This window comes from Carassius auratus, chromosome 23 (genome assembly GCF_003368295.1).
Source record: "Carassius auratus strain Wakin chromosome 23, ASM336829v1, whole genome shotgun sequence".
Classification (NCBI taxonomy): domain Eukaryota; kingdom Metazoa; phylum Chordata; class Actinopteri; order Cypriniformes; family Cyprinidae; genus Carassius; species Carassius auratus.
In genome coordinates, this window is record NC_039265.1 from 15,948,537 (window position 1) to 15,964,371 (window position 15,835).

At 36.6% G+C, this 15,835-nt stretch overlaps 1 protein-coding gene and 1 long non-coding RNA gene across 3 annotated transcripts in view; one reads left to right on the forward strand and one right to left on the reverse strand.

The window, feature by feature from the left end:
• LOC113041510 (uncharacterized) overlaps positions 1 to 14,063 on the reverse strand; it is a 116,833-nt gene extending 102,770 nt beyond the window's left edge. Inside the window, exons 1-2 of the long non-coding RNA XR_003275407.1 lie at positions 13,806 to 14,063; positions 12,237 to 12,353 (exon numbers count right to left, since the gene is read on the reverse strand). This is a non-coding gene — a long non-coding RNA (uncharacterized LOC113041510). The remainder of the gene's footprint in view (positions 1 to 12,236; positions 12,354 to 13,805) is intronic.
• tmdd1 (transmembrane and death domain 1) lies at positions 837 to 9,941 on the forward strand. Of its 2 annotated transcripts, none has more exons than XM_026200098.1 (5): positions 837 to 3,937; positions 6,095 to 6,271; positions 6,656 to 6,775; positions 8,740 to 8,898; positions 9,584 to 9,941. In XM_026200098.1, the coding sequence occupies exons 1-5, from the start codon at positions 3,790 to 3,792 to the stop codon at positions 9,886 to 9,888; spliced, it is 909 nt and encodes a 302-aa protein (XP_026055883.1). In that variant the 5' UTR covers positions 837 to 3,789; the 3' UTR covers positions 9,889 to 9,941. The 2 variants fall into 2 exon arrangements, with proteins under 2 accessions (XP_026055883.1, XP_026055885.1); XM_026200100.1 differs by having other exon boundaries at positions 8,740 to 8,917; positions 9,584 to 9,833.
• Positions 14,064 to 15,835: the final 1,772 nt, after the last annotated feature.

The following is a 15,835-nucleotide window of genomic DNA, read 5'->3' on the forward strand; positions in this document are numbered from 1 at the left end:
GCATTTGCAAAGTTTACCTATTATAGGCATGTTTCTTAATACACCTTTTATTGACTACAGCATTTCCAGAAGCTGCCCTAATTCACTGTACCACATCAGTGTCTGTATCAGCTTGCAAATTTAGAAGATTAAACATGGCAAGCGAAACAAAATCCTACAAAACAATCAAAAATGTGCCACATGAAATCATATTCCCAGGTGATTGTGAGAATTAGTCCTCAGGAATCCCATCAGATCTGTAATCAGTCAAACCCCCGCTGCTTCCTACCCACATGCCCATTGTCTTCTTTCAAATGCCTAAAGAAATCAACAGGAGGGGTGGGGCATTCCTGCTCCTGTTCAGACTTGAGCTCATCGCGCATTGTGAAAAAAACATGCGGTTTCAAACACGATCTTGTGATACAATGTGAAGGAAGTTACAGCTATAAAGACTAAACTCTGTGGCTGTGTGTCATGTGTGCCCAGGAAATAGTAGTGTTAAAAACATGGGAAAGAATGGATGTATACTGAAACATTACTTTAATGTATTTTAGAGTTAACATTAAATGAATATATATGCAGAAAGGTGCCAAAAGAAAACAATAAAAAAAGAAATCCATAATACTATAAGAATTATCAACTACGATTGAGCAGACAAATTGAACTTAAATTATTTTGAGATAAATAAGCAAGCATCGTGCAGTACGCAAAATTCACATTTTACTTAACTGAGTTTGTGGCACTAGGTGTGGTTCAGATTTATGATACCAAGGGGTGCGGTTTACAAAAAAAGGCTAATTCCCATTGGTTGGTGCCTGCTGGTGTAGAAGCGCTACCTGAAGCAGGTAGGCAAATAAAGACAGACCTGAGAAAGAGGATCACACTGCTGCTCATCACGACAGGACGCACATTAGGACCAACTAAAAACGTTCAAGACCTTCATACTGAAAGTTTAGGCCTTTTTAATTTAGCATGGTTTAACAGAAAACAATTTCTGACATTTTGTTTCTTTAGCTCCAACTGGGATCTAACGCCACGAGCAAGGTGAGTGTGTGGTCAGAATCAAGGTGGGTAACATTTAACAGCCACTGTCTTAAACTGAAAATGCCATTTGTGTTATATGTGAAAATACTGCGTTGATTTCTTTCAAAGTCGTTCTACATTCAGCTTGGCGATTATGATGTTAAAAAGACAAGCTAAAAAAGTTGTTTAAAGTATATAAACATATTACAACTTCAATTTTGATTGTGTGCATGCAAGTACATAAATTCAGATCAATTTTGAAACGTGTGGAAAACCTCATTCTCAAACACACAAGCATGGGGTGGGGGGTGTTAGGGTTGAGTTACATTGTGTTGGGAGTCAAAATGCAGGGGTTTTTTTTTGGTTGGCAAAGCAAACAGGCCTCTTACGTGTATGGCCTACAGGCACGGAGGGAGAGACAGGTTTGGGCTCGCTGAAGGGAGAGGCCAAGACACAGAGTGCATTCTCTAACACTCTCTGAACACAACAACAGCCTTCGGAATGGAACATTTTGAACCTGCACTGCAAAATAGTATCAGTTAGAAACGGAATTTGAAATGTAAATGTTCCAAATTTGAATGCACAGTGTTTTTAAAAAGTCTGTAATCCCTTGACTTCTTTATCGACAGTGTGCTTATGTTGTGTCATCCTTCAAACAGGTACAGACGTGCTGCGGAAGCCGCAAAGCGGTTTTATCCGTTCTGTGAATTCTATCCTTCATTCCACCGGAGTCTGTGTAGCTGTCCAATCAGATTTCAGTGGTGTGAAGTGTAGGAGACATGGAAAGATCACTTTTTCCACAAGCTGCGAAGGTTGTCTTCATGGGTTTAACAGAAAAACAGCACAGATGTGAGGTGAAACACAATTACAAGTTTTCAAAGCAACACATGGCTACTTTTGCATTGTAGTGTAATTTGCTTTGTGCTTTCATGCTTGCACGGATCAGTGCAGGCTGTGACAGTTGTATGCTAAACACTCCGAATGTTAAGCCCTGACTGTCCTATTGTGCATTTAAGTTCAGCATATCTAAACATCTATGTAAACCGTCGTACCTCACCCTGCCCTTTAGCGCACCGCTCCAGCTCCACACAACATGGCATGTTTGTTCATTTGCTGTTGTGGAGAGAGCCGAGGCGGGCAGAGTACACACACACCCACAAGATTCACAAAGCCTGCCAAGATGTATTAATGTATACTGGTTCAGCTTTATCCTCTCAACCCACACTAATAAACTCACTTTACAAAATGTGTTTGTGTGAATTGCTTAATCCTGACAATAAACCACTATAATAAAACATAACCCTAACTCGTTCCCTTGGCATTTAGAACATGAATGTTGCGGTTTATGAATTTCAATTAGTCCCCCAAATATGTGACCTGCTCTTCGCATGCATACGGTGAGGTTGAGACAATGTTCATCTTGGAAACGATTTCACACAAAGTCAAGCAGAAGTGAAGCGAGTTCAAAGCAAGGCAAGGACAGAGCGAGACACCCTCGGCTTTAAAGTTCATCAACCTTCAATGCAAAGAAACTTTTCTTTTGAGCAGTTTAGTTGATTCCCCTTGTGGAGTTGCTCCTCGAAAATGAAAAATGAATGCAAAGTTAGAGTTTCGCCTCAAGGTTACGCTCAACTTACGCACTCTTGCTTTTTGATTGTTGAATTATGTTTCGACTTGTTCAGGGCCTATATTTAAGGCCTCAAAAATTAGATAACAGTGCTGAAAATACATGTTCGGCCAAAGCAATACTGAACGCAGTATAAAACAATTGTATCACATACATCTCATCGGTCATTTTCAAGCACAGTTTTGTTTTTTAAAGGCAGAGTTATGTAAGAGATAATGTACATTAGGATGGTCATTATCACAATAAAACTAAACCCAGGCACAAAGCAAAGAGGGGTTATATCACACTGAAGAGGTTTATTATGTGATAATGACAGGCTGACTGTACATTATACCTTACATAACACCTACCTATCTCTTTTACAGTGTTAAAAATAGTAGAAATACAATTGTACTATTTTACATTCCCTTAGCTCAAACAGTAGAGGATAATGTCCAGCCACTATTATGGCCCAAAAAAATGTTTTGGGGTTTTGGAGGGCAGTGTAATGCACACTTACCATTTTAAAGCAAAGAACTGTGTGTTCTTATTATGCTTTGATGTGAATCATGTTAGTATCACATTTTAAAAGGTTGGAAAAGCATCAAGGCAGCGTTTGGTGCACAATGACTTCATTTCATTTTCTGTGATTTGGCTTTGTTCGGTGTTGCGGGTTTTGGTTTTGGTTTGCCAGACACCACAGTTCAGTAGTTCAATATCCAAACAGCTTTTTAAAGCATAAAGCATGCACACATTATTAAAAATACAAAAAACTCTATTTCACTCAAATCTGATATAACAGCTCGAAGTTAACAGGAACATGTACCAAGAGATATATATATATATTCTGTAAAATATTATCCTTAATTATTCCTTATATTCTGTATACAGCATTCTGTAAAATAAAAATTTGTTTAAGTATAAAACAGTATTCCGTCTCACGCCAATATTATTCTTTTGGTTGATAATATTTCTTTGTGCTAAATTCTAATTCATAGTATTTATCCATTTAAATCCCCAAAGAGAAGAAATGGCAAGGCGTCCTTGCAGAGGACCTTGACTATTTCAGACCGTGGTTATCATAGCCTCCAGCACTGGATGTTCCTTCAGCAGAAAGCAGCCATACACAGCCATTTGTCCAGAGAACAGAACAGACTGTTTAGTTTCAAATTCCACACTTGATGACTCATGATTCCGGACGATTTGAAAATAAAGACAGACCAAGGGATGTAACTGCCATCTCCAAGATTTCAGTTACAATGCTCGCATCGGTGCTCAGCTTCCTCCTCCTCCTCCTCTTCCTCAGCCCAAATCTTGCTGATGATACAGGTGAGTGAAGATGGCTTACAGCAAATGCAAATAATAACCAGACACAAAGTTCTGACTGACTGATCCAGCTGCTTTGTGGTATTGACATGAGAGGATGGTTTATTCTCTGAAGGTGACAGTGATAGAGGGGGAAATGTGTCTCTCCTATCACACATCCCCATTAACTGATTACTCCTCTTCTCTGCGATATCATGTGCCTGCCTCTCCCATGATATTCACAGCTGTTCTATACATTCCTCAAAGGATGGTATCAGCTGCAGTCATAACAGCTGCCATAAAGACTGTCAAGCGTGACACAGGTAGCTTTAATTTAGAATGGTTCAGGCATAGATATATAGAGATAGATGCCTCATTAGCGACTGTATCTATGGGCCACACAATTGTGTATATCTCTCCTGTATGTCATATATGTGTTGGAGAGAGGGGTGGGATGGTTACATGACAAATCATTGTAACCGGAATTTTTTTTAATTGTACTGCATCTCAATAATTTCTATAATTGATCTATTGAATAAATCATTTAAAACAAGTAGGAAAATGGAGGAAATTGTCACAAGTAACGTTATTAAAATGGCAAGTTAAAATTATTTCTTCAAAAAAAAAAAAACATAAAATGTCTTAAAAATATGATTTATTTCATTCAGTTGCACTCCGTCGAGCCGTCTGAAAGGAATGTGTCCAGCATTTGTGAGCCTCCTCCAGACTGTTCATTACTGCTAATAATTAAACTGCTAAAAATCTCAAAATTTAATCACTCTTTTTTTTTACTTATAAGATAAAAAAGTAACTAAAGAAACGTCCATGCCTTTTCAGTACGCTGGTTCTCTTACCCATCTCTAGCACTAACACCACATACGTTTTTAAAAATAAAAATAAATTACTTTTATTCAGCAAGGATACATGAAATTGATTTTAAGTGACTTAATGTTGCAAATGATTTCTATTTCAAATAAATGGTTAAAAATAATTTCATGGTTTCCACAAACCATGAATGTGTTTTTAAAATGTATATTAATAAAAAAAATATGTTTCTCGAGCACCAAACCAGCATAATAGAATGAATTCTGAAGGATCATGTGACACTGAAGACTGAAGCAATTCCTGCTATCATTTTTACTTTTCACTTTATCATTTTACTGTATTAAAATAGACTAATTTTTTTAAATTGCAATAATATTTATGATCAAATAAAGGCAGCATCATTAAGCATTAATATGGAGGCTCGTTTCCACCACTGAAAAAACTTTTTTAAATAGTAATTGTGACTTTTTAATCTAACAATTTTGACTTTTTTTTCTGCACAACAGAGAGTTCATTTCACGGTTTTGAATTTTTTTCTCAGAACTGTATGATATAAACTATAAAATGGTAAGTTGTGTCATGAAACTCTAGATGGCACAGGCTGATATTCATAGCGTTAAACTAAATGGCACAAGCTGATTAGTTCATCTTTCATATGCAGCCAATGAGCTTGCTGCTTTACATTTAAATGGCTTATTAACATCCACCAGAGCATTTTCAGTTCCTCTGAAACCCTCCACCTTCCCCAGCTCCACCTGTTTAGATCTGCTACAGATTAATATATATGTTATTTGTGCAGCAGCAGTACGTCTTAAATACTCACAGTAATATATTGTGTATGTACTAGCAGTAGCAAGTTCCTTTACTTGTTTTGAAGCAGCAGCAATAATCTACAACAACAGCAACAATTCAGCAGCATAGCAGATCAACACCAAATACATTAACACTGTCATCTCCATTACCATGCTAAAATCTTCAGAAAGTTGTCATGATAGAACTATTTTTATTCAGTGGCAGAAGCAGGCTCCCATATATCCCATATATATAAGAAGCCTTTTCAAAACCGTAAACAAACAAAAAAAACCTTGACATCAGTTTCGAAATATACATCTAACATTAAAAAAAAAAACATTCATATTCACAACCAAGTGTACATCAGAATATGACTGCACACATTTCCATATCAAAAACCTAGAGGTGTGGTAACTCATCAGTCAATCAAAACAGAGCTGTTTTACATATTCAAGAATGGCCATGTTAAACGAAATTACAACTTTCTGGTGCAGAAAGACTAACTTTAGGAGGGGGGGGGTACAATATATTGAAATGTGTCTGATTTTTCCACTTCTGCCACAGTGGCAGAGGACATTGGACCTCACCAGCTGGAGCGCCTGGTGGAGCTGCTGACCGCTCATGAGTGTGAGGAGCTCATCTCTGCCCTATCTCAACCTGAGGAGAGCATCTTCCTTCACTTAGACCGACTATCTGCAGAAAGGAACCAGTTACTGAATTCAAGAAGACGCAGAAACACAGGTAAGTATGATAGACACGAGAGCCGCTGCTTTAAATAGTTTAAATCAGCTCTAAAAAAATTGATACTTATTTGTTTTATGCTAATGACAAGTGAAGTAACACATCCTGCAGTAAATGAAGAGGTCGTGAACAGCCAAATGTATTTGTTTATCTCCACTGCACACATCAGTCCGTCAATGAGAGGTCCACTCAAGAGACATCTCAAGCAAACCAATTGTTGATATAATCCCTTTTCATCAGAAATGAAATCTATCGAGGCAGTGGGACATGACTGAATTGTTTAATTGCCTGAACAATTGAAGAGCTGCTGCTTCTATTGCTGGCTGCTTTCCCTGTGTCTGTCTGCAGCACGTTTGATATTGTGCACGTGTGTGTGATTGTTAGAGCAGGAGGCCCCCTGTCGCTCATCGCTAAAGGACTGGCTGCAGATTCATGGCAAGCAGATATACTACGACAGGCTGACTCGTGCACTGCAACAGATCGGCAGGACTGACATTGCCATAGGTCAGCCGCACACAACAACACTGACACGCATGCAATGCACCACATCACTCAAACCATCCTGCTATGTGTAGAATATTGCGTAGAGATGCACAACTGATTACCATAATCAGAAAATATTGGAGATTCTTACATTTAGCAGTGTTATTTTAAATGTATGTTTTAATTGTTCAGATGCTGAATATTAAATCATGCATGTTCAAGTATTTTTATATTTTCTATATAATTCATATTACCTTTGACAGCATCTAACACTCACTAAGGTTAATATAAATACAGTACTCATAATTTAACAAACCCTGTAATCTTTAGCAAATCTTAAAACTAACATCCATTCTTCATACTGAAGAAGATTCCAGTGTCATTAAGCTTAAATCACTTGTAAATAATGAAAATTATTGAATGTAGTTCTAGTTTTAGTGTTTTATTAGTGTTTTTATTTTATTTTTATTTTTTGTGAAATATACAAATTTTGTTGTTGTTCTAAAGTCATCTACCATCAACTTTCCACAATTCATAAATATTTCAAGATTAAATTTAGTTTCAAATATGAAAAAGGTATTTAAAAGTTTTAATTTTAAACTGAAGATAAAATATATATATATATATACACATTATATTTATATGCAATGTGTGTGTGTATATATATATATATATATATATATATATAGATATATATATATATATAGATATATATAGATATATATAGATATACACACACATTTATATATAAACATAAACATAATTTATATAAATTTATTCTTGTTCATTGTGTCAAATAATTTTGGAGAAGAGAAAAAAAATACTTTACAAATTAAGATAAAAAAAAAAAAACTAAAAACAAAAGGTTTGTAAAAATGTCACATTTTCAAGAAACTGAACTCAAAACACGCATAAATTGGTAAGTCAATATTTGTTGAGAATGATCCATCTACAAACTAAATTGGGATAGAACAAAGTGTTTTAATATAGTAAAACTACATATTTCACCTTTAAGATCACCTAAACCTCACAGCTAACATGCCATTCTTTAACCAGCAATGAAGATTGTCAGCAAGCAAGAAAAACTGAAGTTCTGCAAAGACGCAAAGTTTTTCATCACCTTTCTTTTTGTTTTTTTTTGCACACCACTGATGCAATAAGCATCATGCTAATTCAAGGCAATCCATCGTACACACAAAAAGATGAAATTCAGCACCACATAATGTTATTTTTATACATTTCGGATGGGATGCGCTTTGCACCCTGTCACTCCTCTGGCAGTGATTCTGGTCCGGCGTTCAGGCGACTCCACAGCCGAATGGCATCGGATATGAGAAGGTGCAAACGATATGACAGCAGGCTCGCTGGAGCTGACATCAGATTCACTACACGCCATCTGTTCCTTTCATCATCTCCGTTAAAGGGAGAAAAAGATAAACAGGGAAGAAGAGGGGGAAAATGACAGGCTCGACAGCCCAAGAACATTCTTCAGTCAAAGCCGTGCGTTGCAGAAAATAAAAAACGATTCCCCTGCTAACACAAAACCTGATGCGTACGTCAAACGCACAATGCGGCAATTACAAGAGCTTTAATTGCCGGCCTGTAAATAGGCTCTGATGAGGAGTAGCCACTCAGCGACAGCACCTTGGATAAATTGCATACTTATGTTCCGGCATGTGTGTCTTCTTCAGTTGTTCTGGCTTCATTATACTCGGCGCATTTATTGGGCTCGGCACACTTAGTTAATCTCATTTCCAGGCGTTCACAGAGGCCATTACTGTGTGTTTGATTTCTTAATGTGCTGCAAGAATTGCTTGTGTCTTGTACGACTATGAAATGAATGTCACAAATAAACAGCTGCTTTAATTGCCTCCAGCATAATTGTAATCAAGTAACGAAGTGAATTAATGTTCAAACCATGTGAGTAAAGACAACTAGAGAACTGGACTACAAGTAATGCAGTGCATGTGCAATTTATCTAACAGAGGTGGGTAAGAACATCAACCAGGACAAAACTCTGGCTATGCAGAGATATGTGGACGGCTACCATGAACTTGTTAAGCAAATGGCCACTCACCTGGAGAAGCATGCATCAGAAGATCACGAAGACCATGAGGAGATGCTGCATTACTCTGCAAAACAGGGTGAGATGCCTCGGAAAGGGTAATGTGTTTTAAATACTTTGAGTGATATTCCTGGGTCTCTATACAGTATCTAAAGCATAAAATATGCTATAGTGCAAATACATTTACATTGCAACAGGGGTTGGTGAGATTTTAAAATGCATTTGAATGCTCTCCAAGGCTGCATTTATTTGACCAAAAATACAATAAAAACAGTAATACTGTGAAATATTGTTTGACTTTAAAACATATGTTCTCTATTTTAATATAATTTTTTAATGGAATTTATTCCTGTGATGCAAAGCTGAAGTTTCAGCACCATTGCTCGATTCTTCAGTGTCACATGATCCTTCAGAAATCATTCTAATATACTGATTTGGTGCTCAAGAAACCTTTCTAATCATCAATGATGAAAGCAGTTTATGCTTCATATCTTTTGTGAAAACATTTTAGATCTTTTCAGGATTCTTTGATGAATAGAAAGTTGAAAAGAACGACATTTATTTGTAATTGAAACTGAAAGTCTTTATTGTTACTGTGTGTGTGTGTGTGTGTCTGTGTGTGTGTGTGTGTGTACTATCTTTGCAAACACTACTTAAATTACTTAAACTGTCAGAGTCATATAAAACATAAGTTGTCTGCTAGCAACTGTAACTTATCCAAAATAAATGAATCAAGCCAACAATTGTTTCCGATTGCTTGACAGCCAAAGGGTTCACCTGGAAAGACGTGGACTTGGTGGTGAAAAGGCAACCAGTACCACCTTATCAGCCCCATCTGCTAGACAGAGCATGGCCTCTATTTTACGGCCTCCTGCTTGGATTTGCTGGCGCAGTACTCATAACCGTCGCCGTCTTGCTTATTAGCATATATGTATCCCATGGCAACAGAACCAAATCCAAGGCCAAGTATCAACCCCGTCGCTGTCCCCTTCTCAGTGTTGTGACATCATCAGAGACACGCCACACAGAGGACACACGCAGACCGAGTAACGGATGTTCGGGAGACTAATGAAGCCATGTTCATCATTATAAAACGCAATATTAAATGTGCCTTTGATGGCTGATCAAAGTGTCTGTTATCTCATCCAGTGTGCTATTAAAACTACAGTTAGACAGTCGCACGCGTCGACACCTTCAGTTCCCACTGCTTCTCATAAAGACGTTTCCGCAATAAAGCACCTGACAGAACATAATGACAGCAATCTGTTACCTCCATCGAGACCGCTGCCATTGTCCTGTCAGTGTTTTGATGGGAGTGTAGGGGAGGCTGCGCTGGAATGCAGCCTGGCTGCTGTTGCCTTGACAATCTTTGCACTTCCTGTTTCCAGTCGGCGACAGTGGCGGCGCGCTCGTCTGGCATTGAGGAAAAACTAATTATCCAGCCTGGCTCCTTCTCCCCTGAGCTCGCACATACCCCCTGAAGCAATCCACAAGGCTAATAACAATGACAATGCCTGCAGACAATGCAGTCTGTACGTCAGCCTCAGAGAGACGGGATAGACCGGGCGAGGATGGCCATGAAAACACACAGGAGAGAGCGCTGAAAGGTTTGGAACGGAGTACAGAAGGAACTAATTCAGCAAGATGAGCAATGCAGCAGGAAATGAGCTCACGCGCAAGCAAAACATGTCTCGCACACACTGGCATCGTCTCTCTTATCATTGAAGTGCTTCTCTTCTTCTAAAAAAATGTGTGCCCCCTCCTCACCCTTTTTCTTTCCTTTTATTTCTTCTATAATTGAACTAATTACTTCATTATACAAAATACAAATCCAGACTAATGTGCTGCAGGAACCACACATCATGGATTAATAGTGGTGCTAAGCAGCAATTATAGGCAATTAGTTCATAAATCAACATCTAAACAAATTATAGCGCAGGGGAGGGGGGTGTTGTATGTTCAAAACTTTAGGAGTTCCGTCATTCAAGACCTGGCGGATTCGTAGATTCAGAACCGCCATGTAATCATCACTAATCAGAACAAACAGTGTTCTAAGTTTAAGACCTGCAAGCATTTGATTATTTGTTTCAAGCTTATTTTAGAAAGGAATAGTGTATTTAAAACTATTTCACTTGACAAACGACTGCCTTTCTCAGACAACCAACAAATGATAGACTGGATGTCCTTTAACTTTTGCATTACCAAACTGAACCCGCTGCATGGGGAACTCTTTCACACACGAAAAAAAAAAAAAAAAAAAAAAAAAACCTTTTTTGGTAACCGCGGTAAAAGTGACAATAATACATTAATCTTTAAACAGTACATTTTTAAAAATGCATAGTAATAAATAACATTATAGTTATAATTAACAGTTACAATTTGACTTTATAAAGAAAACCTACTACGCTTTTTCTGTTAAGCATATTGGTGTGTGTGTGTGGGGGGGGGGGGGTATATACATAAATTTATTAATTTGAAAACAAGGTGAATAAGAGGATGTAACAGTTGGTTGCTGTGACTGCCACTAGAGGGGGCGAAACGAGTATCATACAATCATATACAAACGTCAGTCGAAAGGTGGTTTCAAGGACAAAAAAATTGGCATAAAGTCAAACAAAACAGTCTAAATCCAACTCCTCCAGTATTCCAAGTCTTCTAAAGCCATTCAATAGCTGTGAATCTTTACTTCTGCATATGTATACTTTCATAAAATATACAATTATAATTCATTTGTTCCCATTGTGCCAAAACTACATTCAAACTTAAAGGGATAGTTAATATAATAATAACAATAATTTATATATAAAAATCACCCTTGTGATGCTCTAAACCTGTATAATTTTATTTTTTATTCAAATAAAAAGTAAAAATGTATAAAAATACGTACCCCATTGACTTTCATATCTTCCTTTGTATGCCAGTAACAAAAAAAAACCTTTAAGTTTGGGAAGTTTTGTGTTTGGTTGGGGGCTGGTTCTTTGCATTGTAAATGTGCCAAGTCTAAACATGCACTACCTCTTTAAGATCTCATGCCTTATATATTTCCAGGAACCTAAATTTGTAGTTCTTGTTTAAACACCCATTTAAAGGCCACTAGTATGAAGCATAAGCCATTTTGAAAGGCCCATCATCATCATTATCATATCATTAGTGCAAGGTTAGCCCTGAATCTTGCTGTATTTGCAGCATTTAAGAAAATGAAAACTGCAGATCAATATTGGTTGTATAACAACAGACCAATCAGATGAATCTAGTGTGATAAGCATCTCTAGATATGATGTATGGGAGTTAAAACTCTTATAAATGTACTGTCCAATTGTTCATAATGCAAGAATGCAGTTTGTGTGAACAAAAAATGTTGTAGATATATAACCTGTGTGACATAATGTATGTCTAGCATCTGACGTGTCTATTTACCTGTTCCTCTCTGAACTGTAATGATTTTCTGATAGTGTTGAAATGCCATGACACAGCAAGCAGCCAGGACTCATCTTTACAGCAGAATGAAGACAATGCCTTTTGTGCAGATGGGCTCTGTCAGAAAGAAAGACATAACAACATGGGCACATTGCCATTCTCTCTGACACTTGCTATTTTTGGTTGTCCCTCACACACATATAAATGTCACAAATGAATTCTGTCTCTGTAAGACACGACACGCATGAAAACAGATGGAGACAGACATATCATAACAGACTCATCCATGCATTGATGCAACGTCTCCTCCAAAAGTCTGTACTTCAAATAAGATTATGTAGACATTTTAGCATTGCCTGACGTGCTAAAGGAGCATGAAAGTGTGCTTGTATGCAATTCCAATGTATAAAAAAATCAGATTTCACATTTAAAATAATGTGTTTTGTCAACTGAAAAATTTGAAATGACTAATAAATATAATGCAATTCATTAATTGTAGAATGTTGGTTAGGGTAATGTTGCTATTCATAATTGTAGATTTGAAACCAGTTCACCAAAAAAAAAAAAAAAAAAAAAAAAAAAAACATATTAATTAATTTATTAATTAGTTCTATTGCTCTTTTTCTTTCTTCACAACAGAAGGTGGCAAAAAGTGAAATGGCATGCATGGGTAAAAAGTAAATCCTGCACACAATTTACAAATTAATTCCACAATTTTAAATAAATTGTGCAATTGATATAATTTGTGCAAAAAATAAGAATTTGTGCATAATTTTAAGAGTGAGGTATCCAGACTGTTTTATGAGAATGTGGACAGGAAGTAGAGCACGATATACTTTTTTTCCTGCATGTCATGTGTTTGGCTCCGGAGAAATGGAAGTGGCCTTTTGTGCATTATAAATGACTTGTATCATTCAATCAACCAATTCATAATTCATATGAGGAATCTAACGAACAACATCCGTAACGACCAGTTCTTGGTCAATCCATGGATGAACCCATCCTGTACATTATCCATTTTGTTTACTGAGACTCTGAATCAAAATAGCAACTCAACTGAAGGAGGCATATTTGTTCAGTATGTAAAATCAATAAAATACTTATTCATAGTCTAGCCTAAAATACTATTGACTCCTGCTGTCTTAGAAAGCAGGAAGTCAGTCACAAACTTTAAAAGGGAGAGACAAAATTTTTGACAATTATTAATAAGAAGAAGAACAGTGTGTTGTCTTTAACTATTAATTCAAAAACAAAGATTTGTTGAGGAAAGACTCATGACAGATAATAGGCCTAACCTTACCTATACTAAAAGCTATCTCAAGGGAGTAACGTTAGGCCTCAAGGAGGAGTGTAGAAAAAAAAAATAAAGCATCTTCCTCCCAGTGTCCAACTCTTGTGAAAATGAATACATACAAAGATACAAAGATAACTGGGTAAAAAAGACTGCTTTATTAAATACCAGTGCTTTAATGTGCCCCTCCCATCAATACATATCATTCCTGCTCCCGTGCCTAAAAAGCAAAAAGCGATGGAGTCTCCAGGGAATGTTGTCATTGTCAAAGATTTTACCTCATTTGCATCTTTGACATCTCTCGGGACCCACGCGCATGTAACACAGACAGACTCCGTCTGTAAGCCTCTCGAACACACTTATGCTGTTGAGATTACATCTGTGATTTAAGAGCAAACTTTTTCATCCTTATGTTTCCGAAGTTTTGTGGAGGCTTCCTTCAGTACACAAACGAGACTCTTCACTGACGCTGTGCTCTTCACTGTGAGGGTTGACTTGACAGAACCACAGTGCCCTCCAGTGGTCCAGACTCCAGACACTATCTAAATTCAAAAAAAAAAAAAAGAAAAAAAAGGTGTTGGTCAAATGGAATTTTTTTAATATCGATATGGGTCCCAAAAGTTATAAACATGATGCCAAGTTTTAGATATCTAATATTTGCATTTGTTTTACTTTATACATTTTTGCATAATAAATAAATTCATATGTTTATGTACAGTATATGGTTACCATTTTCTGCTAATTCTTCTGACTCTATACAGACACACACATACACACACATATATATTTATATATATATATATATATATATATATATATATATATATATGTGTGTGTGTGTGTGTGTGTGTGTGTGTGTGTGTGTGTGTGTGTGTGTGTGTGTGTGTGTGTGTGCGTGTGTGTGTGTGTGTGTAATATATAAATAAATAATATAAATAAATATATATATACATGGAAATATTTTCAAAAAATACATACTGTAAGTCTGTGTGTTTATATATACACAATAAATAAACATTTTGGATGTGATTTAACATGATTAATGGTTTGACAGCATTTAAATATATTAAATATAATTTAATCTTTTTAAATATATATTTTTTCTTTTTTTCATTTTTCAAAAGTGTTTCATATATTAATAATATTTTATTAAATGGCTTCACTGTTGTTGAATAAATAATAATGGTAGTATAAAAAGCTCAAACTATTTATAACACCATTCATTTCAAGCACAGCTTAATATAACACCTTTCAAGATCAAAAACTGAAAACATGTTTAAACACAGAAAATGCATTACAGTAATTTTTGGAATGAACTGCATTTTTATAAACCTATGAATGGATATGTTGGATTTAGAATAATATTACTTTATACTATGCTGATTCACATTTAACACTATCCACACACAAACACCTACCTCATTACCAGGTCTAAAGGTTGGAGAAAATGAACTTGTTTTGATTTCCACATGAGGTTCATTACTAAGAATATACCATCATTGCCACACATGCAATTGAAGTAATTTCTTAAGCAAATAGTTGCATTGTCTCACTCTGGTCACATGCATTGCTCAATGCAGTCTATCCAGCTGTAGGCACTAAATAAAGCAAGACCAATACTATCAGATGAAGCTGTGATTGACAGTAAAAGAAGAATCTGCTTGTGTGCAAGTGTAAGATTAGGGAACACAGGCACGTATGCCAAAGCAGAATCACAGTGGTTAGCATCAAACAGCTACTCCATTATTATTCGCACAAACACACAGTCAACAACACTGATTACCCCAATAAATTCAGTCATGAGCATGGGGCCTATTTTTGGAGTCAGTGTATTAATGGAAATCACCCAACTACATAATCAACCACTCTGCACCTACATGTACATACAAGCATTTTACGATATTAACATGCATGGAGGAAACGGAGTATGCACTGACCTCTTCATATAGTTCATAATGAGATCCCTCGGGAGCCTCTTTACAGCTTTACACAGTCCGTTTAAATTTCTGTCCAGCTCCTGAACAAAGCCTGTTCCACTGTCTGCTTTACTTAGAAAAAGATAGCCCTGACATCTGAATTTCATGAACAATGCTGCCAATCATTTTCAGCTCAACTGAGAAAAACTACACATAGGCTCTTAGCCAGCTCTTTTTTCTCTGACGAAGGGTTATTTTCTGAGGGATTTCTCTTACCGTGGTTTTTTAAAAGCTGAAAGTCCTGTTGTTGAACAATTACACAAAGGTCAAGGCAGAGACACTGTGCATAATCAGGCAGATGGCACTTCAAGAATTCATTATGAGTAAGTGGA